The sequence below is a fragment of the Lepidochelys kempii genome, chromosome 3, assembly GCF_965140285.1.
Source record: "Lepidochelys kempii isolate rLepKem1 chromosome 3, rLepKem1.hap1, whole genome shotgun sequence".
NCBI lineage: Eukaryota > Metazoa > Chordata > Testudines > Cheloniidae > Lepidochelys > Lepidochelys kempii.
In genome coordinates this window covers 17,252,960-17,280,017 of record NC_136382.1, presented here as the reverse complement: position 1 = coordinate 17,280,017, position 27,058 = coordinate 17,252,960, and the positions used below count along the sequence as shown (strand labels likewise).

The 27,058-nt window shown below is 41.5% G+C and overlaps 1 protein-coding gene across 4 annotated transcripts in view; it reads right to left on the bottom strand.

The window, feature by feature from the left end:
* Nucleotides 1-303: 303 nt before the first annotated feature.
* The window catches only part of CD2AP (CD2 associated protein), a 158,566-nt gene continuing 131,811 nt past the window's right edge, over nt 304-27,058 (bottom strand). For 3 of the 4 annotated variants that reach the window (XM_073335810.1, XM_073335811.1, XM_073335812.2), the window contains 6 exons: nt 24,919-25,061; nt 12,841-12,953; nt 10,688-10,777; nt 5,243-5,430; nt 4,549-4,612; nt 304-2,855 (listed from right to left, as the gene is read on the bottom strand). In XM_073335810.1, the coding sequence (XP_073191911.1) occupies nt 2,814-2,855; nt 4,549-4,612; nt 5,243-5,430; nt 10,688-10,777; nt 12,841-12,953; nt 24,919-25,061 (640 nt within the window). In that variant the 3' untranslated portion in view covers nt 304-2,813. Of the gene's footprint in view, nt 2,856-4,548; nt 4,613-5,242; nt 5,431-10,687; nt 10,778-12,840; nt 12,954-18,544; nt 18,619-24,918; nt 25,062-27,058 lie in introns of those variants that run through there. The other variant, XM_073335813.2, reaches the window with a different exon arrangement.

Sequence of the window (27,058 nt, the reverse complement as noted above, 5' to 3'; positions counted from 1 at the left end):
AGGAAGAAATTCACTAAGGATAAATGCAAAGAACTCCACTTAGGAAGGAACAATCTGTTGCACGCATACAAAATGGGAAATGGCTGCCTAGAAAGGAGTACTGCAGAAAGGGATCTGGAGTCATAGTGTATCACAAGCTAAATGTGAATCAACACATTCATGAATCAACACTGTTGCAAACAGAAGGATTCAGAAGGTAATTTCCTTATTTGAGGTCTCTTTTCCAAGCTTGTGTTGTAATAAATTTAAGACAAAATTCAAAACTTCCTTGAATAACAACAACAAAAAAGCAAACATACCAACCATGGTTCGGGTTTTTTTTATTTGCTGGAGTTTTGATAGCATGCATGATTTTTTACAGCACCTGTAAACAAGTCAGTGAAGCATTATGCTTTAAGGAACTTGTATTTTGTGGAATGTCTGTATAAACATTACCCTTCCCACCTCCATGGTATTACACAATACTAATCATAGATAAGACAGACATATATCAGGTCGACTTCTTTATGGCTAAAAATACTCATAGCAGCGACTTTCAAAAAGATGATTTTTATTAAATCAAGTCATTGCACTTGCTCATTTATTGCTACAGCGAAAAAGGCCATTAACTTATTATAACACCTTTCAATTTTTGATTTAACTGATTGTCTTGTTCTGCTCATCTGCTACAAGCTTAAGTGCAGACATGATAATCATCAGAGCAACCTATCACGGGACTTGTTTTACGCTCTGGTCACAGTGAAGAGCTTGTAAAATAGAGCATCTTCTATTTCATTAGGCTCATTTCTTGCTTTGCATCATCAAACTTAGGTAAAGAGGTACAAGAGTTCTAAATGCAAGGTTTAGTGTCTGACAGAAGCACAACTGCTACCCATTATTCCTGGATATAAAGTTCTGGCTCATTTGTGATGCGTCAAGGCAATTAAAAGTTAATATTGAACCAGCTTGTTAGCAATATTTCTCAGAAATATAACCTAAAACTTGTATAATATATTTACTATTCAGATTTCATGAAAAATGTAATCAGCAACTGCAGACAAACATCATGCAATTCACTCTTTAGATGTTTCCCACTTATTGTGCACCAAGTACGGAAGAGCGTTCTCATGATTTATTAAAAACTTTCGCTTTACTTCATGAATCTACATTACTAAAACCTACGGTACTCTCATGAACAGAAATCTAAATGGTGTTTTACAAGCCAAGATTATTTATTGGTGAGCTTGTCAAACTAGGGGGCATGCTATATTCCGCTAGGTCAATCAGAGATGAGGAGGTTGTTGCTTAATTGAAGCAATGCGTTTTAATTAGGGTTTCTATTTAAAAAGCTGGAAATACTGTAGATTTCTATCAACTGGGGCTAGCATTAATAAAATATGAATTAAGGGGGAGGAAGAGAGCGGGGAATAGTTTTTCCAATATTTATTACTTGGATGTTTGCACTGCTCCCAGGGGGGTTAGGTACAATGTGACCTGCAAGTTTTCAACTTTTTTCCATGGGGAATACATGAAAGACATTGTGTCAAAGCTCAGCACAATGATTCATCAGAAGCTGTTCCAGTCTATCGTGCGAAAATATATATTTCTTTAAAAAGTGATTACATCTGGATTTATATAACATACTGAGAGCTTATGGTTTATGGCATAAGTAAGAGGCTTTAAAAATAGTCTCAATATTTACATAAGAGCCCAAAGTGATTTGTTTGGAGCCATCCATGTCCGTTGGGTAACACTACCCAATTTTAAAGGCTTTATGAATGTGTATGTGTTTATGCACATGGCTGACTGAAGACACTGAAAGTTGCAATTCATATGAAGGAAGCTTTTAAAATGTTCTTTTTTAATACTACTATTACTGCAAAAAAGAAATTTAAACGACTGAAGACTGATGAGCTAGATTTAAATTCAGAAAAGCAAAAAAATCCAGAGTTAAGGCTGATTTTGCATGTCGTATGTGCTACGATACCTAGGCACAACTGGTTGAGTTTATGATGGATTTAGCCTTAACTCTGGATTTATTTTTCCTTTTTTTGTGGTTTTAAGAATTAACTTTCTCCTCCTATAGTTTTATGGTTCAATCATAAATCCCTTTTATGAATCCTATAGTGCAAGTGTCAAAATGTTTTCTGTTTAAGAAACTATTTTGGTTAGATCACTAATTACTACTATGCATAGGTGATTAATCTGCCACATAGCATCACCAAATTCTTGTCTCATCACCCAAATTATAAAACAGCATATTGCGAATACTCTCACTGCAGACAGGCACAACAGTGTAATCCTGGGAAAGAATGCTAAAATTAAAAAATAATATACAAATATCAAATATTCCCTTGTGTGTGTCTGGGAAAAGTAGACTACAATTACTATTAGGTTACTTCATCCCTCCCAATTGACTATTTTACAGATTACTTGTAAAGATATATCACCCTATTTATAGTATAGATCTCTTTAAAAATTACACTACAAGTATTCAATAAAAATCTATTAAGAACTCCCTCTTCTTTTTATACAGATTCAGTAGTATTTTAAAGCAAACCGGAAAATAAAGGTCTGCAATTCCAGCACAGTAAGAAATAAGGCCTCTTTTATATTGGCAAAAAAAATTACATCATTTTTTTTCTCTTATCTCTCTGAATACAAGACTATGTTCCTCTTTACTCTTTCTACCCCGTTCCGCCCCCGTCTAAGCCCATGGAACACCAGCTTTCATTCTACTGAAGTAAAAAAAAAAAAAAAAAAAAAAAGTCAGTTCTATTTGTATGATATGTCTGAATTCCTGGCAAGTTAAGGACACTGAGTTTATGACCAACTCATGTAGACAGGACTGCTTTCTTCAGCTTTTCTATTTCAGCCTGGAAAAGAAAGACATTGTGAGAATAATGAACTACCCAATATCTCAGTAATCAGTATCTTTAATTTACATTTTTACCAAAACCTTAATCTTTACATCAATTTTTCTTTGCAAATTCATGCTAAGCAACTTTCATTATTAAAAATGCACACATTTAACAATTTAACACTAACATAGAACTAAGTACCATGGCTTACGAGATTCATTTTAAAATACATATTGTCTATTTGTATGGTAAATTTTATTGAGTAAGTTGGTTCTGATTAAAGTGTCCCACAGAAGAAGTTTGTTTGGGTTGGTGCATCATCTCAGACTTTCTTCCTAAAGTGGATCATGTACAAAATTTCATACCAAGCCTACCATACTAAAGGATAATGTGAAATATATTTGTCTTAGTTACACCACTGCAAATCTGAAAGAACTCCACTGATTACAATGGAGGTACACTAGTAAAAATCTATTGTAACAGAACAGAATATGGTCCAAGGTCTTTTCAAATTTGTGAAATTGCACCTTTTGCTGAGTTGAAGGATACTTTCAAATAGGATCCCTTTTGTACCTGCCTAAATATAAGATTATGTATAAATGTTCACCTAGGATGAACCCATATCAACTATTCCACACATGCTGTATAAGTAATATGTACTCAGAATTTCTCCCTGTAAAAGAGACTTTGCTTTTCCACACAGCTTGGAGAGAAAAAAAAAAACAGTCTTCAAAGCTCACTGTACTGTATATGTATCTACATGCCATTAAAACCTTATTATTCTGTTTGAGTTATTCTGACTTACTGGTCTCCAGAATATTTAAAAATTTCAGTTGATTTATGACTTGAAATTTTGAGTTAAAAAAAATCAGAAAATGTTGACAAAATTTTCGTGAGTCTTGTCTCCACCCTCTCCCTTTCTTTTTTTTTTAAACCAGATCTATAAAAACCTGACTTCTCCCTACGTTCAGTTCTCATATCCATGATTTAACACACTGCTTAAAAGATGTTTCATGGCAGGATAACTGAAGCCTCTTAAAATAGCCTACTTGAGAAGCTCTAGGACAACAACAAGAAGGAGTCCTTGTGGCACCTTAGAGATTAATGAATTTATTTGGACATAAGCTTTCGAGGGCTAAAACCCACTTCATCAGATGCATGGAGTGGAACATACAATAAGGAGGTATAAATACATGGCATATGAAAATATGGGAGCTGCCTTACCAAGTGGGGGGGGATCATCTTTTCATATGCTGTGTATTTCTACTCCTTATTGTATGTTCCACTCCATGCATCTGATGAAGTGGGTTTTAGCCCACGTAAGCTTATGCCCAACTAAACTCGTTAGTCTCTAACTTGCCACAAGGACTCCTCATTGTTTTTGTTGATACAGACTAACACGGCTACCACTCTGAAACCTAGGACAAAGCAGGTTCACAATACACTGTGGATATTACTGAACTCTACTCCAGACCTAAACACGTGGCTAACCTCTACTTTGCATTTGGAAAATGGGTTTTTTCCAGCTTTGAGTCTTTCATGTATAAAATATAATTCTCCATACCCAACTTCTGCTTTACTAGGCAATCATTCAGATTCATACTAACAATACAGAGATCAAACAGGACTGTTAAAGGTTTTCATTAGCCCTCTGGTGTCAGAGTATTGTATACACATGACTGTACACTGTCCTCATAGTTAAAATTACCTCTAGGAGACCGCGCATCATCTTCTCTTCCTCCAAATCTTTTTTTAGTTTTTCCAGTTCTTTGCTATAAAATTATAAACAAAATTAAAATACAATTGCAACTGAAAATAAAAAAACCCATGGTCTTGTATCTTATGGTGTTGAGAACTGAAATTGTCACAGATAGGGGAATTAATTCACATAACAGATTTTTGTTAACACTGTATCACATATATGATACACATATTTAAGTATTCCTTTGGAATATTTTCCATGCAAGATTATTCTTATAAAATAATTTATGTAAAATACTGGGACAGGACAGACCCTTTAGAAGGATGGGCTTATTTACATACATCTTCAGCTGAATTTTGTAAGTGCATTTCTGATTGTTACCTCTTTGTTACACGAATTTTTATTTTTGCTTGAAGAGTAACCATTTTACGGAATGTTTGTAACTGATAAAAAAGTAGAAAAAACACAAAAGGAAAAGGAGGAGGTAGAATGCAACCTCAGCAATATTTCTCAACAAAAAATAAAATTTATTCATTATATAAACCTGTTGGGTGAACTTCTAAAGCAAGGTGCCTAATGCAGTCCAAGAATGATCAATATGGAAAGCTTACTTTTGAAAAGAAAATTTCAAGTATATAATATTTACAACAGACGTGGTTAAAAATATTCAATTGAGGGGTAAGAGAAATTAAATATTTACCTATGATCTTTTCTCAGTGCTTCTACAATACTCAACAACTCATTAATCTGAATCCTGAGATCGTTCACAGAATTTTTTTCCCCGTCATCTGTTTGGTCTTTAACTTTGATTTCTCCAGGAGCAGAACTGAGTATAACAGAATTTGGTCTTGGAGATGAAGATAGAGGTGTTGATGTGAACACCGGTGGCTGAAAGAAATCAATAAAAAGGTAACAATGAATTCACTATAAATTGGGGAACACACACCACACAAATTGTGTGGTTTTTTTTCTCAGTATTGTTTCAACCCAATGTGTTACGTTATAAAAATGGTACACAACTATCCAACTTGTAACACTGGTTTTTGTAGTGTGCACAGTAATTTATGTACTTTGGGCTTTTCAGTCTTTTACAGAAGACATGACAGGAAGCACACTCCATTTGACAAGGCAGTACATATTTGTGCCAGATAGTGTTCTGACAGTAATGGATGCATAAGGCCAATGAGCCTGTCTGGCGTGTCTCCCATAAGCTGGAACTACCGCCTTGAGAAAAAGACAGTTACCTTTTCCGTAACTGGTATTTTTTGAGATATGCTGCTCATGTCCAGTCCATATTAGGTGTGCGTTCTCGCCACATGCACCGGCGTAGGAAGTTTTTCCCTCAGCAGTATCCGTAGGGGATTGGCTCTGGTGCCCTCTGGAGTGGAGCCAGCATAGTGCAGTATAAGTAGCGCCGCTGGCTCCCCCCACTCTCTGTTCCTTTTTGCTGGAAACTCCGGCAGATTGCAACACAGCTCTGCCTAACACAGCGTTGTCTCTGGCCTGCTGAGTGATGCCATAATGAGCGGTAAACGTGTGAACAGAGGAAAATGTTGCGGCTCTACAGACGTCCTGGCTAGGGATGTGCACCAGGAAGGCCGCCAAAGACGCCTGTGCTCTCACTGAGTAGGCTCTGACAATTGGTGGTGGTGGAACCCCCACCAGGTCGTAACAGGTCCTTCGAACTTGGCCATAGCTTGCCACATATTGAAATCATATTGGCCAAGGAGGGCTTGGTGGTTGGCCACTCTTAGCTGAAGGCTGGAAGATGAATAAACCTTTTACCTGAAAAGATCCAGCCTCCTTGAGAGGGAGGGATAGCTCAGTGGTTTGAGCATTGGCCTGCTAAACCTAGGGTTGTGAGTTCAATCCTTGCAGGGGCCATTTAGGGATCTGGGGTAAAATTGGGGATTGGTCCTGCTTTGAACAAGGGGTTGGACTAGATGACCTCCTGAGGTCCCTTCCAACCCTGATATTCTATGGTTTTCAGTATATATACATATTTTTGGGGGTGGCCTCAAGTTGTCCCTGCCTCTCCATGTGGTTAACCACCTCGACCACAAGGGACTTGGGGGCTGGGTGGGAGTATAAGTACTCTTGGCCTTTGGTTGGTACGAAGTACTTGCGTTTGACCCTTTTAGAGAAAGGGGTCAGGGAAGAGGGAGTCTGCCACAGGACATTAGTGATCTTAGAAACCTCTTCATGAAGGGATAGAGCCACCCTGGCAGGAGCTAAGGATGTCAAACAGAGTCCAAGGGCTCTTCCAATTTCTCTGCCTAAAGCCCCAGGTTAGAAGCAACCCTCTTCAAAAGTTTCTGGTGCACCTTGGCATCATCCTCAGGAACTGGGTGAGGGGGACCCGTGATGTCCTCATCGTTGTCAGATGAGGCCGATGCAGGTGCCACGGGAACCTCCACGTCCATTGGTGGTCCAGCAGCTTGCTCCCCTGGGTCCTCCTGGACCTGCAGGGTCTTGCCCCCCCCAAAGTCTCCAGCACCAGAAGGGGACGGGATATCAAGGCTGCTGGCCTCTCCGAGGCTCCTGACACTGATTGGGCAGCCTGGGTGAACCCCCAAAGGTTCAACGGGTACCATTGCGCCAGCCACAGTGCTTGGGGCCATGGAACAGATTTTGGCTCTGATAACGTAGCTGGCACCGTTGGTACTGGGACTTGTCTCGCAGTCAGGGAACCCTGCTCCAAGCTGGAGCTACCAGTGGAGCCGTCAGTCCCGGGCGACCAGAATCAGTCATTGCGTCCCGAAGCCGAGCTGTCCGAGCAGGACGGTCTTGATCAGGCTCTCAGGGACTGATGGCGTTCGGTGGATCTGCACTGAATACCCGGCGATCCATGCCCCACACTACTAGACCAGTACCGGGGTGTTGAATGGGACCAGGAGCTCCAATGAGCCTGATGCAAGGGAGGATTGTCTTGAGTAGGGCAAACTTCATTTTGGAGATGGGCGATGACAGCCCACTAATCGGCAGACTCTGGTGCCTGATTGGTACCGGACCCTTGAAGATGGTTGGGCCAGTCCCGGAGTTCTGCTGGGTGGTGCATGCCTCAGAGGGTCTGCGCCAATCTACTGGCAAGGTACACCTCAAGTCCCTCAATCAGTGCCGCCGGTGTGGGGACCAAAGAGGGTTCCACTGAGCATGCTTCTCCAGTCCTGAGGCGCGATGGCTGCAGATGGGCTAATGCTGGCGGGACGTTCCTCTCGATGGGGAATGGTACCGCTGAGGCGGGGACACACGTATAGGTCCCTACGTGGGTTTTCTCTGTGACCAGGGTACCGCAGGAGCTGGTGAGGGCAGCACCAGGATCTCCTGAGCTGCTTGAAGGGTTTCGACGGCACCTGCAGCTGGCCAGGGCCTGCTCCGGTATCTGGAGTGGCAGGCAAGGCATGGGATGAGCTTCACTGCTTGACTTGAGCTGCGGCCTGACTTCCCAATGGGGCTGTTCAACTGCCTGACATGGGTCTTGGCTCGCTCCCTGCCCTCTCCTTTGCCTTGCGGGAGGTAGGAGATCTCCTCGCAATCTTTTTTCACTTCTTGACCGGAGCCATGGAGGGAGACTGGTGCCGGCTCGTGGATGGCGCCGGGGAGCACTGAGGAGTCGGGCCGCTGCTCCGGTGCCAGAGTGAGTGTCGACTCCATTAGGATATCGCGTTCCTTCTTCATCCTAGGTTTAAAGGACTTGCAGATATGGCACTTGTCACTTATGTGCCCCTTGCCTACGCACCTTAGGCAGCTGGTATGTGGATTGCTGACGGGCATAGGCCATTTGCAGCGATCGCATGGCTTAAAGCCTGGGGACCGGGGCATATCCCAACCCCCGGCTTGGTGACAATCGGAACTAACGAAGAGTTTGAGACTATTACTATGGGTAACTAAGAAAACTACTAACTGTGTATAACTATTTTACAGATTTCAGAGTTCGCAAGAACAGAGAAAGAATCAATGCTAGCCAAGGCAGCAGATGTTCCAGCACTGTCACTGGCGGCAAGAAGGAACTGAGGGTAGGGAGAGCCAGCAGCACCCATTATACCACACCATGCGAGCGCCACTCCAGACGGCACCAGAGCCGGTCCCCTACAGATACTGCTGAGGGAAAAAATTCTGGCACCAGTGCATGTGGTGAGCACACACATCTAATATGGAATGGACATGAGCAAGCACTCGAAGAACTGAAGTGACTCCAAAATCCTCCTTAGGAAAGATCTTGTGTGGGGGGGGGGATATTTTTAGCTCTGATCTCACACAATTGTCTGGCTCCTAAACACTGACAGTAGCTGCGCCCAGTTCCCCACAAGAGAACTCTTGAAAGGCATAGCAGAATACCAAAGTGGGAAAGCACCACAGGGAACCAGCAAGCTCTCAGGCCCTCATACCTCAGTGCACCATGCTCTGGATAATTGTCTTGTGCTGGACACACCCTGAGTTAGCCAACCAATAAGTATGGTCCCTAACCAGGCAGGGCAAAGCCAACCAGAGACCCTTTTTTGATAGAGGGGATGGTCCAGAGCACATGCTGGATGTGACAAAGTTCCTCCTCTACCTTGGTGGGTCTTGCGCTTATTGGCGGATTTGCTCGCCTTGGAGCTTCACAGCAGCTCTCAGGTTGGCCGTTTTTCTGAATTCACAGTCCAGGCTGACTCCTCCTGTGTCTGACCAGGAGTTGGGAGGATTTGGGGGGAACCTGGGCCCGCCCTCTACTGCGGGTTCTAGCCCAGGGCCCTGTGTAATGCAGCTGTCTAGAGTGCCTCCTGGAACAGCTGTGCGACAGCTACAGCTCCCTGGGCTCCATGGCCTCCTCCCAACACCTTCTTTATCCTCACCATAGGACCTTCCCTCCTGGTGTCTGATAATGCTTGTACTCCTCAGTCCTCCAACAGTCTGCGTTCTCACTCTCAGCTCCTTGCGCCTCTTGCTCCCAGCTTCTTACACGCGCACCACAAACTAAAGTGAGCGCCTTTTTAAACCCAGGTGCCCTGATTAGCCTGCCTTAATTGATTCTAGCAGCTTCTTGATTGGCTGCAAGTCTTCTAATCAGCCTGTCTGTCTTAATTGTCTCCAGAAGGTTCCTGATTGTTCTGGAACCTTCCCTGTTACCTTACCCAGGGAAAAGGGACCTACTTAACCTGGGGCTAATATATCTGCCTTCTATTACTCTCCTGTAGCCATCTGGCCCAACCCTGTCACATGGGCAAGAGAGACCCATTATTTAAGGTGCTATGCCAAGTCTGGACTGCCACCGCTTCATGTAGGGTACCATTTTCTAAATGCTCCTGCTGCCTTGAGGAACTAATTCAATTATCAGAGCTCCCTCTCACCACGCAAGGATTACTTAGACTATGTTCTTTGGGGAAGCAATCATCTTGTTGTTCTCTGTTTGTACAACACCTGGGGTCCACGACTGGGGCTCACAGGCACTATCACAATGCAAATACAGTAATAATGAGAAAGACTGGGGAGCTGAGGCAGGCACAGTAGGAGAACAATGCACCAGAGGCAGTTTTACCCAAGAGGAGCAGCCCATTTAAGATTAGGAGCCCTCCTTTGCAGAAAGCAGTTTTCGTAATGTTGTCCCAGAGGAGAAGTGGGGCTCTGCTAGGAATCACAGAAGTTGTCCCTGGAGTGAAGGGAGGAGTTCACCTCCCTCTTCACATTGGGTTGCCCACACTAAACACGCTCCCCACCTTTCTGTAACTGCTCGTTGGCAATCCCTGCCTCCTGCCATCAGATTTACTTTGGAAGTAAAATTCACAGAAGTTTTTACCAACTATTTGGAAAATCCAGGATGACACCAGCTCTCTCATCTTTCAAGAGCTGCAATGTAATGGGGATCCCTAAACTCAGTTATTAAGCAAACTTCCATGGTTGTAACTGAGGAGAAGCTATGCCATTCTGCATGCCTTTTCTGCTCAAACCTGCATTTCTTTATCCAGGAGCTAGGTGGCAGAGCAGACATCCAACCTACTCTTGGAACTAGAAGCGTAGTTCTGTGTTACCCAGTATAAAACTTGTCATTCCTGCATCAATGCAGTTTTGTATTTAGCTCACATAGAGCACTTGTGTTTGCAGCTATCTGCAATCTGTATAGCTGCTAGTAGTCTGATATGTGTATCTGATCATTTCAGCTTTGTACCTTTTTAACTTCAGATGACTTTGGTTTGGCACTTTCTTCCTCCTCTTTATGCACCTTCACAATTTTTTCTGTACTCTCATTTTGAGTTGGCTGGTAAATAAAAACATGCATATTATATAGAATGTGTGCAGAATAGATAAAACAGTAACTTATAAAATTACTAAGTGGGATAGAGTAAAACAGGGCAGTCAATAGATGGACCCCAGGCTAAATCCGGACTGCCAGACGCTTTTGAATGAACCTCAAAATCTTTGTATTTACTTATTACCACCATTGTTATTTTTTATTATTATTTTCTCTGGACACTGGACCTTGACTTTAACTTGATAAAAAATAATTGACCACCCCGGAGTAAAGTAAGGACAGTAACTGAAGCGTATTGTCAGAAATATCACTGACTATCTTAACTTGGTTTCTAAAATAGTATTAACCTCTTCTGTCTTTCACACTCTTTCCCCTCCCTGCCCCGAATGTTTATTAAATTAGCTGTCAACTCTTTGGGGTAGGAACTATGTACGTTTCTGCAATGCTTAGCAAAATGAGACCTTTGGACACAACCACAATACAAACACATTAGAAAGAGTTAAAACAGACTGAGGACTTGGACAATTGGACACCTCAAGAGGAAAAAAAGGTCTAGACCGCACCCAAATAAACAGTTAAACCAACTGATAGTGTGCTATCTTATTTTGCTATAAGAATATAATGGGTAATGATCTTTTATGAAAGCCTGTAATGCAATGAACTTAATAGTCATTACAAGATATGCATACAGGTTAGAGTTACGGAAGTATGTGATTGTACATATAAAAACTGTAATTTTAACTGTGGTGCCACTTCAGTATCACCTCACAACAGGACAGTGAAGCAATCAGGCAGGCTGAGACTACCTCTCCACCCATCTGAGACTGTCTTCAAGCACATAGCCATTGTCCAAGTCCAGGAAAAAAAAAACAATGAGGAACCATCAACGCAAAATGGGAACAGCGTGAAACTGAAAAGAAAACCAGAGTCTTTGAAAAATGAAGAACATCCAGAACTTGGGGACAGTCTCAAGGTGGGGGCTGTCCATGGACGCTGGAACCCTCCTATAGCTAGGGGATATAGTAAGAAGCTGTTTTAAGGCAAAGGGTAACTCTTATTAGAAGAGATATTTTTTTCTCTAATATGAAAGTGTAAAGCCTGAAGCTGCATCTTTAGGTTTATTTTCTGTGTGCTTTCCCTTATTTCATCTTTGAGTCTGGGCTTTTTCTATGAAACAAACTTTTTATTTTTATCCAAACTGTTTTAGTGCAAACTGTACGGAGAGTGTGTGTGCCAAAGTGCATTTATGGGGGTGGGGAGGGAGCTGATTTCACACCTTCGGGGGTGAGGAGCCAGAGGGGGGGCAATCTGAGTGTCTGGTAATTAAGAACTCTGGGAGACCTGGGATTGGAAGTGCTGTTGATGTTACCCTGCAAAATAACTAAACTAGCGAGAGCCAGGGTGAGACCTTGTACTTGTGGGCAGGATACTGGTGTCAGGCAATTGAACCACAGCTGCACAGCATAAGAGACCCCAAAGTTACATGACATGTGGTAACAGAACCCATTTCTGGTCTGTGTGGAGCCCACAATATCACATGACGCCATTACAGTTCAATTGACACAGCTGCATAAAGATAAACAAATAGAATATTTAATTTATCTCCAAGATTTACTCATCCTGGCATTTGATATCTTGTATGTCTGAACAGTAATCTACACTAAACTCTGAATTCCCTGGGCAGGGATTATGGGTTCTTACTCTTGTAAAACAGAGAACACTGCTGGAGTTGAAATATAAAAACTCCACAAAGAAATTTCTTTTATTGATTTTACTGTACCACTATTTGAGTAGCCAGGGAAATAGGAAACAACGTCAAAACCCAATAGAATAGATAAGAAAATCTTTTTTTTTTTTTTTTTTTAACTGCAGTCGTGATGCTGCTACATTCAGTTACACTCATTTTCATCTTTACTTTTCCATTTATGGATACATGTTCCTATCAGTACTCTCTTAGGCATTTGCTAATGAAATGACTTCCCTGGAGTGATGTTGCCCAATAAAATTCTCTCTTGTGGGAAGCAGATATCCTAAATTTATCTTCAGAATAATACAGTCAGTGTACTCACAGAATGACTGCCGTTGAAACGAGTAGGCAGCCTCCTGCCAGGCATCTTCGGTCTGCTTGCAGTAGGATGTGACAGTTTATCTGAGGTAGCTATTACATCAAAACTTAAAAGATCTAGAAGAAGGTGAGAACACAGACCCCCTTTAAGTTCAGAAGGTTCTCAGGAAGTAGAAACAATTTTTTTTTTAAATCATCACGGAGACAAGACAACAGTACATTCAAAAGACTTTCAGCACACTGTGCTCTCAGGATATGCAAGAAATAACTGTCATACACTTTTAGTAAGTCTGGAAAACAACATTTTCATTAAAGAAACTAGAGAGAATTGGCATCTTTAAGTTAATAAAACAGTTAAAAAACAAGGAATTCAAATTCATATTCCCACCAGAACAAGAGAGGCTCAAGAGAGAAGGTGGCATGAAGCAGATTTCAAACTCAAGTGTTGAGGAAAATTCGTAGTTTTTCCTTCAAAAATATATTGCGAGACTCAGAATAGCACAATAGTTTTGAGCTATGTCAGTTTAGATCCATTTAAGAGTTTTACGGATAGTGTATTTTCCGATCTTGATACTCTTGAAATTAAGCATGTTAATCAAAATTTAATGGAACCCTAACAGAAGAACCAATGTAGAATGTTTTAAGTTACTACTAAGGGTCTCAAGGGGCATGATAAAATAGGTGGCATACATTCACTCATGTTAAATCTGCTTAAATGTGTACATCAAGTTGTAAAAATGGCTCCTGTTAGCTCTCACCTACAATTCCAGCAGGCTTTATATGTACAATAAATAACTTGTCTACAGACAAGCTGCAAGTGTCCGAGAGCTTTGTAGTCTGAGAGCTTTCTAAATGTTTCATTTATTTTCACTTTCTGTTAGTTTAGACATCTTTTCATGTTAGGTGAGAATCTGCCTGTGCTTGTGACACTACATAAAGAACCTGGTAATTTAAGTATTGTTTCCCTGCATTCTTTGACTCCTCCTTGCTCCTTGAGATAAGGTCAATTATTTACACCCCAGGGACACAAATACCCATTAGGACAAAACCACCATTTACGGTATGAGTAAATGATTTTAGAGAGATAAAAAATTTAAGTAATTAAAGCTAGTTTAACCACTTTGTGGCTACAGCTTAATTAACTTCAGTTTACCCATTTGTAAAATAGTTAACAATACCTACCAATCTGAAAAGATTGTAAATATTTTACAATTGTTAACCAATTAAAGATTGGTAGTCAGGCTTAAGTGTTCATAAAGCACTTAAACATCATTACTTTCATAATACATGACATAATATTGTGATATTTTAATTTGTAAGATATCTGCATAATACATACTGACTTCCATTTTAGTTAAAATTTACCATCTGTTAACGTTTATCTCTACAGTCAAATCTTGATATGGACTTGAATGCAAATCAATACACACTCCGTGTTATTGGTTCCGCATTATAAATCATAATGCATTTGGCAGAAGTTATATCGATCAGCAGCTAATATTTAACTTCATTCCCTATTTATTACATTATCCTTCCAGGTTTCCTCATCAATCTTCAAGCTCTAAGTAGCATAGAAATCACAGATGGAAAACACGTATTGGGGTCATCTGGTCAGTCCTTCCATACTACGTTAGTGTTTTATCCAGGAGAGTTTCATATGGCTCAAGTGATGGGGCTTTCATAGACTTGAGATCTCACTATTAGAAGTTCCATTACATTTAGCTACACATCTTTGTATATCCTTAAGAAATTTTGCTTCCTCCTTGGCGATTACACCTTTCAGCTATCTTGACATTTTGCTTCCTCCTTGGCGATTACACCTTTCAGCTATCTCAACATGCCTATCTTCCTTTTAGTTGTCGTTTAGCTAAACTGGACAAACTCTACTAAGGGATTTTTAAGGGCACCTATCACCCTTTGTAAACGTGTATTAATGCTGGCAACAGAAGGGAAAAGTAGATGTAAAGGGAACGGAGATGAGTGGAGAGAAATGGAAGGAGAAATTGGAGAGGTGAGGAAAGGACAGAGTAATGGGTATAAGAAGACGGATGCTGAGGGCAGTTTGAGAAGAAAAGGACGGCCACAAGATAAAAAAGGTTATTGTAATCAGGTACAACACAGTATACAATTTGTTAAATGTCCTGCAGTAGCTATCAAGCAGATACCCTCATATTCTTAATGGTCCACCTAATCTCAGAACAGAAACCTGTGTTAAAAAGTAAACCTGGGCCTCCATTAGCTATGTATTAAGAGTAATAATGAGGATGATAAAAGGAAAAAAAGACTAAAATATGGTATTTATATATTCTGCCTGTCTCAGGAAGGTTCCTTTCATCTGTGGTAGCAGCAGGAAGGAGGAACCATGTAGCAGTAAGCTTAAAGAGGTGCACAAACTGAATTACTTCATACATTGTAAAGGATGCCAGCCTCTCTCTCATGGTTGAGTCACATGCCAGGCGCTCAAGTTTTAAGAGACCCATATATTCAGAGAGAGCAATGTTTCATTAAGACTTGGGAAATACAGAGTCCAAGGCTGCACCTGTTGCCTGTGGTACATTATGGAAGTACTGGGATGATTCGTAGAACTGTTTCTTTGCTTTAAGACTGCAAACTCTTTGGGACAGACTGTTACACCTCAGTAAAGTGCAAAGTGTAACATAGTGCTATCAGAATACAAATAATAAAGGGAGCTCTCTATTCATTTCTTCCTTACATCTTTTCTTTCTTGTTGGCTTAATATTGGGAATAGAGTGTGATTACTTGATGCAAGTCTGTAGGAAAGACTACAGGTATTGACAGCATCCCAGCTGAACTGATGAAATTCGGAGAAGAAATAGTAATAGATGTACTCACCAAGATCTGCAACAAGATCTGGCAGACTGGTGAGTGGCCCTCAACGTGGACACAGTCACTGGTCATCACTCTGCCAAAGAAAGGCAACCTGCAATTGTGTCAAAATTACCGGACTATAAGCTTAATTAGCCATCCTAGCAAAGTGATGTAAAAAGTCATATTGAAGCCACCAGCGGAGAATATCATCGCTGAAGAACAGGTTGACTTTCATGCTGGAAGTACCATCACAGAACAGATTTTCAACCTTCTTGTTCTATGTGAGAAGTTCTTACACCATTAGCAGGACATCTACCACATCTTTATTGACTTCAAAAAGGCATTTGAAAGAGTATGGCATGAAACTCTTGGGCAACCATGAAGTAGTACAATGTTGGTCGTAAGCTTATTCTTACCATTAAACAACTGTATGCCAAGGCCAGCAGTGCAGTTCTCATCAATGGCACAAGAGGAGGGTGGGTTTGCACCACTGCTGGAGTCCAGAAAGGCTGCCTTCTTTCGCCCACACTGTTCAACATCTACTTGGCAGCATAACGACTGATGCCCTAGAAGATCACATACGCACAGTCAGCATTAGGGGGTGAACCATCTCAAATCTTCGGTTCGCTGATGACACTGTCAGCCTAGCAGGCAGTGAAGATGAACTTGCCAAACTTGTGAAACAATTGGCTGAAACCTCCGCAAAATACGGCATGGAAATTAGTGCAGAGAAAACCAAGCTGATGACAAACAAACGTGATGGGATCAGCTCACATATAACTGTCAGTGGACAAGAGCTGGAGACAGTGAAACAGTTCAAGTATTTGTGGGCAATCACTGATGAAGGATCCAAAGCAGAAATTCTGGCAAGAACTGTGCAAACAGCAGCAGTGGCAAAGCTGAAGCCAATCTGGAGGAATAAGAACATGTTCCCGGAATCCAAACTGAAACTGCCTCATGCATTGGTCATCTCCATTTTTCTGTATGCATGTGAGACACGGACCCTTACGGCAGAACTTGAACAGAAAATACAGGTAATAGAGATGAGATACTTCTGTAAAATCCGGGGCATCTCCTACTTTGACCACATCACTAATGAAGAGGTCCGCATCATCACCACCCAATGCGCTGGGTCATATGAACACTTCCTGATGACCGTGAAGAAGTGCAAGCTGAAGTGGTACGGCCATGTAACAAGATGTTCTGGAATACCCAAGATCCTCCTCCAAGGGACAGTACGGGGAAGAGAAGAAGAGGTAGACAGAAGAAGAGATGGACTGATAACACAGAAGAGTTGACAGGAATGAACTTTGCGGACACTCAAGCACTGACACACAATCGTCAGAGGTGGAGACAATTGGATGATTGCTCATCAGTGATGATGCCCCAATGCGGTTATGGGAGTGATGATGATGATGACGACGACTTGATGAAAGAGGTTTCATTTACCTTTGTATAATATTCCCTATAATGGGTGAATCCTGAGCCCCATGGAAGCGAATAGGAGTTTGATGGGCTGCAAGACAGCCAAAATTTCACCTATTCTGTATCAGGTTTAATTGTAAATGAATTGTTCACTTATTTATCAAGGACCTTTTTCCAGTTACTATGTGGGCTTTTAAGACTTCATCTACCAAAATGAGTACTATCGTGCTAAAAAAGAGCTCTAATTTTCATACATCTCCTGGATCAAAGAAAAGTTGAAGGCTGAGACATATTGCCAAAGAGACCAGACGGTTCAATTAACCTCAGGCGGTTGTGATAGAGAAAGCAGCCTATTGAGATCACCTACCACCACCTAAATCTGGAGCTGTACATTATAGCAGGGTCATGAGCAAATTGGGAAAAGCATATAATACAACAGAAAAAGATTCAGCCAGTCAAAAAAAGGTAGTCAACAATGTATGTGGCAGAAATGGTGAATTTTGGTAGTGAAAGTGTCCAGTGGTCTGGCATATACTATTTCCGTTTGTCTGAAGAACTACAGGGCACAACAAAAACATGAGACGTGAATGAAGAAGTGAATTAATCCCCTGAAGTTGCCAGGGTTTAGCAGCTCAAAGTACTAGCTACACTGCAATTATGCTATATGAAATGAGGAAACCCAACATTCATACCATAGCAAGACAAGATAGACAGCTGTTTGCGCTGTCTTTCACCCTGTTAAGACTAAACTTCATCCCCACAAAAGATTAGAAGGCAATCATAATAAATCAGAATACTAAGACTTCAGCCACGCAAAAAACCATGAGTTTAAAGTTATTAACTATAATTAAGAATGGAGAAACAAATGGTACACGGCAAATCATTGTAAATGAAATCAGAAGAAGATTTACATCTTATGGGAGGTAATTACACTCCTTTTTAAAAACACAATATATTACAGTTTTATAGGACAAGAAGCCAACAGGGTAAATTATAAAGACTTGTTTCCAAGACTTAACATACAAGAATTAAAAAATACAAAACAAAAAAACATCAGTGTGCATAGCAGTCAGATGATATTTTGTGTGTGCAAAGATGCAGTAAAGCCATCCACCTCAGCCGCATCAGAAATGTGATCCATATTTAATGTAATCCCATTACAAAAAACTACATTTGGGGCCTCACCGACAGGTTAAATAATAGCGTGTAAATATGTGTACACTTTATGAAGTCCCATAATTTTTTTTAGAATGCATTTAAAGGTAAATACTTCTCTGCTAGCTAAGGAAAATCTGCATCCAAAACAACCAGAAAAGCATTTTAAAATAAAACCCAAATTTTAGTATATACAACTGCAAATGAAAATTAACTCTGAGCTGCTAAAAAGAAAAGGCTACGTGCATGTACTGGTATAACACACAGTGTTTGGATTTCCTTATATAATGTTATCTTACCAAAATGGAGAAGGGTAGGGTAATTTCCTGACACGTAAGAAGGGAAACATGGCAAACAGGATAGGAAACAAAATCTGGAAAGAAAAGTCAAGGAGAGGAATGTCTAGAAAAAAGATTCTGAACCAAAAAAAAAAAAATAAATATTTTACAAAGCAGGAAAAAGAAACATTTGTAGAAGGAACAGAATCGTTTCACATGTTCAGCATATTAGCATTGCCTATATTATAATATCTTCAGGTCTCAAACACACAGAATCACTTTGTTTTCAGTCTGTTACATTTTTGGTTTAACTCTCTAATCAAGAGGGGAAACTTTTACGGTCCTTTTCAAATGAATCATCAACAAGTGGTATTCAGAAGTCTTCACAAATATGATCACTGAAGTATTTATTGGTGATCTAACAGCAACAGGCATGATTTTCAGATGTGTTGAACAGCAGCATACCATTGAGGCCAGTACCTCTGAAAAATCAGGCTCAACAAATATTGTTCATTTAAGTAATTAATCTGAGACCCTAAACTACCAGAAACAAGACTGATAGTTAAAATGGCTACAAACCAGTTAGACAGATACAAGGAACATTAGTGATTCTGATAAAACTTCATCCTCTGTGCATTCACTTCAGTGAAATCACACCAACAAGCTGGGATAACACACTAACTAGAAAAGCAAAGCTTGGGTCGTCTGACCTCAAGAGAGGACATCTCTTAGGGCTCTGTGAAGGCATGTATTGCATTTTCTATTTACCTTGACTCTTATAAGATTCATAAAATAATCTTAAAATTGCCACAGGCAACTGAAGTGTTTGACCTTACACAGCCCCAGGTTTTGTAGCATTAACAAGCCCTTCCGTAGCCGTGACGTACACACTGAAATTTCAGTAGTGTGGTTTTATAGGTTTCACTGGCATGAGTTGGGACGACTGTACTACACGCTGGCGGTAAAGCCATGAATGAGTTAGGCAGGTCATTCCAAGCAACCGTGGATAAAAGCTTTCTGCCACACTTGGCTACCAAGCACTCTGCCTGTTACGCATGTTCCATAAAACCTATTTTATGAAGGTTTGAGAGAGTCTGGAAAATATTTATTGGGACTAATTTTCCTACTCCTGTCTATATAAAATCAAGTGTCTTAGTTAAATAGGAGTTCAAACATACTGGGCTATAAAAAAGTGCAGAGGTGACTCTTGCCTGTTGTGGGGTTTCAGAAAGGGGTATCCCCCCTTGGGTGAGAAAATTCTCTCTTCTCCTCTGAAATGTGCAAAGTTTGTGGCACTTTTGTTTTTTATGGCAGCTTTTTGAAGGTGCTGGTAAATTTACAGTGTTAGAGATATTCTCACAAGGTTCAGTCGGCAGAAAGCAGATGGTGCGGATCAAACCAAGATACCTATTAAATTTATCACATTGCTTTGCGATTTAGCATATGGCTAACACATCTACATATAAGATCTTTAAGGGAACATACCAAACTTTGAGTTAACCATATCTATTTATCTTGGGTAAAACTGACACGCCTTAAGGATCAGTGTATGCGCATTTACAATACAAGATCCTGATCTTGCAACTGACTCCATGCAAGCGGTTGCCCCCAGTTCATAGGGAGGCAATTGAAGGATTGGGGCCTACCTTCATTTCAGGCTGATACAATATCACTTTTGAATGCTTGTTTCATATGAGACATTGGTGATTTAGTACTACCTAGGAAAAGTCTTTTAAATTATGTTTTTACTCTATTCTTATTCAAAATAGGCAATTAAATTTAAAAAATCTTGTGCTTTGATTTCAATATGTAAGCACAAAATGCCTACACTCCAGCCTGTGGGTAGCCTTGCTAGATAATTAAGAATATCAAGATTAAATTAGCAACAGCAAACCAACAATCTCTTTGCAGTCCACAAAACTAGAATTTCTTCAGCTCCCACAAAACTAGTTGTGCCAAATAAAAATCCACAAATCCTTGCCCAATCCCATCACCCATCCCATTTGGGTTTTATAGATCAGAATCAACTTCTTAAACTCCATCCAGAAACCAACAGGCATCCAACACAAATCCCGGAGCATTGGTGTCATGTGCTCACCACTTTCTGCCCCAGCTTCGGTATCCACATGCAGATCCCCACAGGGTGCATTGGAATTGCCTAAACTTCAAGCAACAGAAGCATGAAGGCCTGTAACATAGTCCAGGCCTAAGAGAAAGGGTTACAACTTCCTTCCCACATGGGAGGGAATAAAGCCATTCTGCTCAATTCTGTTATATAGCTGCCTAACAGCAAGGAGTTTAACAGAACTCCCAAAGTGAATGCTCAGCTGACACAAGATGGGGGACACACCTTCAATCAATGGGTGACAATCTTTGCCACATTGTCCAATTGCTTCCCCAAACATAACAATATGACCTCTGTTTCCCCTGGCCTCAGCCTGCTCACTCTTATCGAGCCCATTCACTACCATACACAGAGAAAGATAATTGCTCCCTATAGGTTGGATGAAAGGGAAGAATAGATTCAATGTCATCAGCATATTGAATGCATGTCAGTCTGTACCCAGTCTTCCCTGCAAGCTCAAATACGCACAAAAAATGATAAATGAAACCCCACATGACAGAAACATGAGGGCACAAAGCCAGCCACCCTTAACTACACTCTTAGTTCTCTCTCAAAGGAAACATGCATCCACACTAAAGAATAAACATCCATGAAATAAAAAGGCATGTCCCATCATCATCAACCCTATCCTCAAATCACTAACATTCAACAGCCACTTTCTCCGATTTATTATCACTCCACTTTCTTCTTTAAAGCCCCAGAAAATACAGGAGCCTTGCAGTGCTCCCTGAAAGTCATCAAATGCCTGCCCTGATGTACCAGTAAGATGGGGAGTATATAGAAGATCTGTCATCAAGGGGATCCTGCCACCAACTCCCTCTCTCTGAAATCTGCGTACTGTAAGCTTGAGTGCCTCTGCTGACCTACAAGGTCCTATGTCAAAACCTTATAGCCACAGTATATCTAATACTCAGCCAATGTCATCAGTGTACAGGACCTGACTGAGTGCAGTGAATTATTCTAGTCTCAGGGTGACAAAGGCAAGGATAACTGTAGGGAAGGTCTACATCTAAACAAAAACATCACATTCTCCTCACCGAAAGATGACAGAAAGACATGCTCTTGGCCACACATGCTACCTGACCATGTAGGAATAGCACAAGATCTAATACAATCCCCAAACAGGAAACCTGAGTAACAGATTTCTGACACACTTTTAAAGCAAAGGGGCTAGTATCTCAGCCATTTCATCTCCCAAACTACTAACATTAATTCCTTCTTGCCTGAAAAAAAACTTTGTTCAGTTTACGCTTATGAAAGCCCCAATCTTCACCAGATACTGGTTAAGTCCCTTCACTGTCCCAATCCAAATAAAACTGGCACATCATCTATTCTCTATATGCACAACATTTAACAAAGAAAAAACTATTTTAGAAATAACTTGGAACATATTAAGCATTTTTGTGGGTACTACTTGCAATATTCTTAGGGTGCCTTATTATACACTAAGTTATACACTAAGAGAATGACTAACTAATATCACTAATCCACTAAATATTGGAACGATCTTTACTATACAAAAGTCATGATTTCAAAGTTACATCTCAGACTCCATCAGGCACAGAAGCAAGTGCCGCACATCCTAATGGGAAACTGGAAACCTCCCCTTTCCAATGGAAAAAACTCCCATGGTTAGCCTGTAGAGCCATGAGAAAATGACCCTTACACTTGTAGTCCAAAACTGAACATTCGCCACTCCACACCTCAGTTCAGTGCAATTTGGATGGGAAGTTACACATTCTGGAAATGGAGTAATTATTTCTGTTCCGCATCTTTAAAAGGCATTCTGAGTAAAGGGTCATGTCCAAGAGGTCACCCTGGGTTGAGACCATGTGGGTTTAATCAGTGATGAGCTGCCAAAATCTTAACCGGTTCCCTATAAAACGTTCTGATTTAAGGGATGTGCCACAGAATGTATTTTTTGTACCAACAGGGTTACCATACGTCCGTATTTTCCCGTATTTTGGTTCTTAAATCGCCGTCCAGACGGCGATTTAAGAACCAAAAAACCTGACATGTCCGGGAAAATACAGATGTGTGTTAACCCTGCCTAAGGTTCTTTTTTAAAAAGATGGGCCTGAACTAGAAATGAGCTCCGTTTCACATGTGTGCGTCCCCCACCACTCCCTGGGGGTGAACTAGGGTGACCAGATGTCCTGATTTTATAGGGACAGTCCCAATTTTGGGGTCTTTTTCTTATATAGGCTCCTATTACCCCCCACCCCCATCCTGATTTTTCACACTTGCTGTCTGGTCACCCTAGGGTGTGCACATGTGTGGGTCCCCAGCTGCTCCCTGCCCCCCTCACTGAAGCAAGTATGCAGGGTTACTGCCCTGGGAACTGCAGGGCACCAGTGGAAGTGGGGCCAGCTGCAGACAGGGGCGTGGGGCAGGGCTAGCTGGAGGCAGGGCAGGGGGTTGCGGGCCTGGCTGGAAGCAGGGGCTGGCTGCAGGCAGGGCACGGGGTGTGGGGCTGGCTGGCTTCAGGCAGGGCTGCAGGGGGGTGTGGCAAGGGTTGGCTGGAGACGGGGGGTGTGGGGCTGGCTAGCTTCCGGCAGGGGGGTGCATGCTGCAGGGGCTGGCTGCAGGCAGGGCAAGGGCTGACTGGAGGTAGGGACTGGCTGCAGGCAGGTCGGGGGGGTGTGGGGCTGGCTAGCTTTGGGCAGGGGGGTGCGTGCCGCAGGGGTTGGCTGGAGACAGAGCAGGGGATGCAGCAGAGACTGGCTGAGGGCAGGGGTTGCGGGGCTGGCTGGAGGCAGGGCAGGGCAGGTGGTGCGGGGCTGGCTGGAAGCAGGGTGGTGGGTTCTCACGGGGAGAGTGGCTCAGAGCAGCCCAAACAGCAGGACGCTGCCCAGGCCAAGCAGAGCAGCCAGGGACCCACCAGGCAGCAGCAGGAGCCCCAGGGCCAGGGGAGCAGCAGCAGCAACAGGGCTTGTGTCCAGGGCCAGGTGGCAGCCCATATGGCTCCTGCAGTGCAGCGCCCCCGGCGGCCGGAGGAGGAATTACATCACTTCCCGGCCAGAGACCATCAAAGCCTCAGCGCCCCCTGCAGGAAAGCAGGTTAACAACCGGTTCTAAAACTGCTTGAAAATTTAACAACCAGCGGTTGTTAATTTCCCGCGAACCGGCTCCAGCTCACTACTGGGTTTAATGCACTAGAAAATTTCACATTTAGAGGCCAGTGCTAAAAATTGGTATAAGTCAGATGTATGGAAGAATTGTGTGTTCTCAAAACTAGTCCCCCCCATGAAGATTTGCACAAGATCACAAAAGTCACCATCCAGTTTTTTTTTTAATAATAGAATCATAGACTATCAGGGTTGGAAGGGACCTCAGGAGGTCATCTAGTCCAACCCCCTGGCTCAAAGCAGGACCAATCCCCAATTTTTGCCCCAGATCCCTAAATGGCCCCCTCAAGGATTGAACTCACAACCCTGGGTTTAGCTTTAACAGAACAGGCAACCTTTGAATAGGAGGCACACGCAGGATTGAGATCACAGTAATGTTATTGACAAGGAAGGAATATATTAGTAGCAGTTATATGGGGAGAGCTTGCATAGCATCTGTCCAGAATGTTGCTGGTTCTGGGCAATACTTAAAGTTCTCATTAGACAGGGATAGAATTGTAAGTCAGATGTCAGATTAAGATCAAGGTGCATCTAGCAAGAGTTACTTCACTTTCATCAGCACCAAATACTGAAATTCACAAAATACAATCTCTCTCTTTCAAAATTGTAAAGCACTAATGAAGGAGTTAGCCACAAAAGTTGTCAACTAGACTCCACGAAACTATAAATGAATGTTATGAATATTAGTAAAAATATTTAAATAGGTTCATTAAGTTATTCTATGCACAAAAACAGCAGGAAGGTGCACAGAAAATGACAGTGAGAAAAAAAAGGAATCTTTTTATAAAGGTAAGGGAGGTCAGGCAATGACAAAAATATCCTTTTAATTGAAAAAAGAAAGCCATTATATAGGTGTTCGTTTTTCTAGCTAACCCAATACAAAGTAAGGCGTTATCAGTTCTCTGCATATTAGCCTGATAAACACTGTACATTATTTTTCCCAGTTACACAAAAGAGCTATCAGCAGTATTTAAAAAATTGTATACCCTACCTAACACATGTAACTGTTCTTGCACTAAATATTAACACGTGTATACTCCAATAAAAGAGTTTATTCTAATACCATGAGAGTATCCCAGTCCAAATAGGAAAGGCTCAGAAAAGCTCTCCAGTACAGTATTTTCATTTGTTTTTCATCTTACCTGGTTCTTTATAGCTCTTTACTGCAACTGAATCTACCTCTACTGATTTTGGTCTAAGTGGTAAATGTTCAGAGTCTAACTTTGGTTTTATTAGTGGCTCAATTTCAGACTTCGGTCGAAGGGAAACTACTTCCCCATTAGATCTGTAAAGAAATAAACAGGCAGTCTGAATTTGAAACAAGTCATAATTCAAACGTATTAAGAGTTAAAAGCAGAGGGGAAAATGTCTGTTTCCTGTTCTTTAAGCATTTAGATTTAAAAATTTCACAGACTGACTCTCACACCAAGACAGACAAATAAAATCAATGTTGTGCTATTCATAAACATATTTACTTCTGTTAGGACTCTTATGGACAAAAATCTGCCCTCCAGATATGTGCAGGGCTTTCAGTAGGAGTTCCACATGCATACTTCAAAACATTATCTGGTAATATTTTATCACCGTTTAGGCACACTGTATGAACAAATCTAACCCTTTGCAAAAAAAATGCTATAGTGCAATGCAACAAAACAAAAGACAAGAAGGTTGAACACCACCTTCAACAATATCTCCACTTCAGAAACATTCACAGGTGAAGTATGAAGGGTCCATTGCCCTCAAATTTTTTTATTAAAAGCATTCTTAATGGATCATAATGGGTGGTTACATTTAGTTAAATATCCTGTATAGATGGCCCTTATTCTAGCATTGGATAGTCTCTCTGCACCCTTTATTACTGTTCTGGCAGTGAAAGACTCCTAGATTTTCCTGCATCCTAGATCCAAAAGTGAACAGATGAGCCATTCCTTTGCCACTCTTTTAGCTGCATCTTGCAGCTGAAGGTAAAAGTTACTTTGTTTAGGAAGCTGTGTGAATTGAACAGTTTGACAGGTTAAATGTTGGTTATTAAGTTCCCTTTCCTCTAAAATGTGGCTCTATACTCATTTCCCCACTTTTCTACATGGGGATTATTATTGCAGCAGGGTTGCCTTCTCTTCTCCCATCCACTCAGGATAGTGTCAAATACTGAACAGCTGTGGATGTTTTCAGTCAAATATTGAGCAGCTGTGGACGTTTTCAGTCATAAGAACATTAAAATTCTCTGGCCACAATTTATTATTTGTCTATATCTATATCTCCCCTTTGGAATTCTGTTCCATAACATATTCCAATATGTTAACTGTTACCCAAATTGAAAAACATTTCTGTTGTATACTTCTCTACCTATAAAACAATAAATCTTGAAGTGTGCTGAAATATGAAGTCAATACCTAGCCAAGAATGGGTGGCCCTCTGTAGATTAACAGTATGGAGCTGCACTCTTGGATTGCACATGCACCTGCTGCATGAAAGCCAGAGCGCTCAAAGGGGTAACCATTGGGAACCTGTACATGCAGTCTCACAGAATCAAACCTTCAGTGTGAGGTTATGTACGGAGCTGTGGCCTACACGTCTGTTAGTTTCTTCCACCATTTGGAATCTACAGCACAGAAGCGTGGTGAATGGGGATCTACACTGACAATCCACTCAAAGAATCGATTCTTAAAACTGGCTAGTAATCTCTCTTCAAGATCTCCATTCTTGAGAGATTAATTGCTACTGCGAGGAGTCAGGTTTGAAGAGAACTAGTTGAACAATGATTATAGCACTGCTGTCCTGAACGGAGCATCAGCTCCCGTGATGTGCAAAGAAAATGGCAATAGTGCATGAATAATGCACAGTATGGCTAGATACCAAGAGAAGAGTGACCTGTCCCAGGCATCTTATGCCTTATCTACATTTACAGTAGTGTGTCGAGTACAGACACAACACAGGAGCTACTTGCCATAGTGAAAGCAGGCCGAGCTCACGCCTGTCACTGTGCTGTGTAACCACATGCAGCAGTGAAATGCTCCAACGAGCGGGGATGGAGACCAGTGGAAAAGACTCCAGCAGCTCCCCGCTGCCACAGCCTTTCACTGCAGCAGAAAAGGCTCTAGCAGGGAGGAAGCAACAGGAGCCTTTCCACACTGTCAGACTTTCCCGCTGCCTCTCCCTGCCAGAACCTTTTCCTGACACAGGGAAAGGCACTAGCCATGGATCACTACATTGCTAAAAGTAGCAGTGTAGACATGGGAGGCACTGCTTGGGTGTGCAGACAGCTATGTAGGGTATATACCT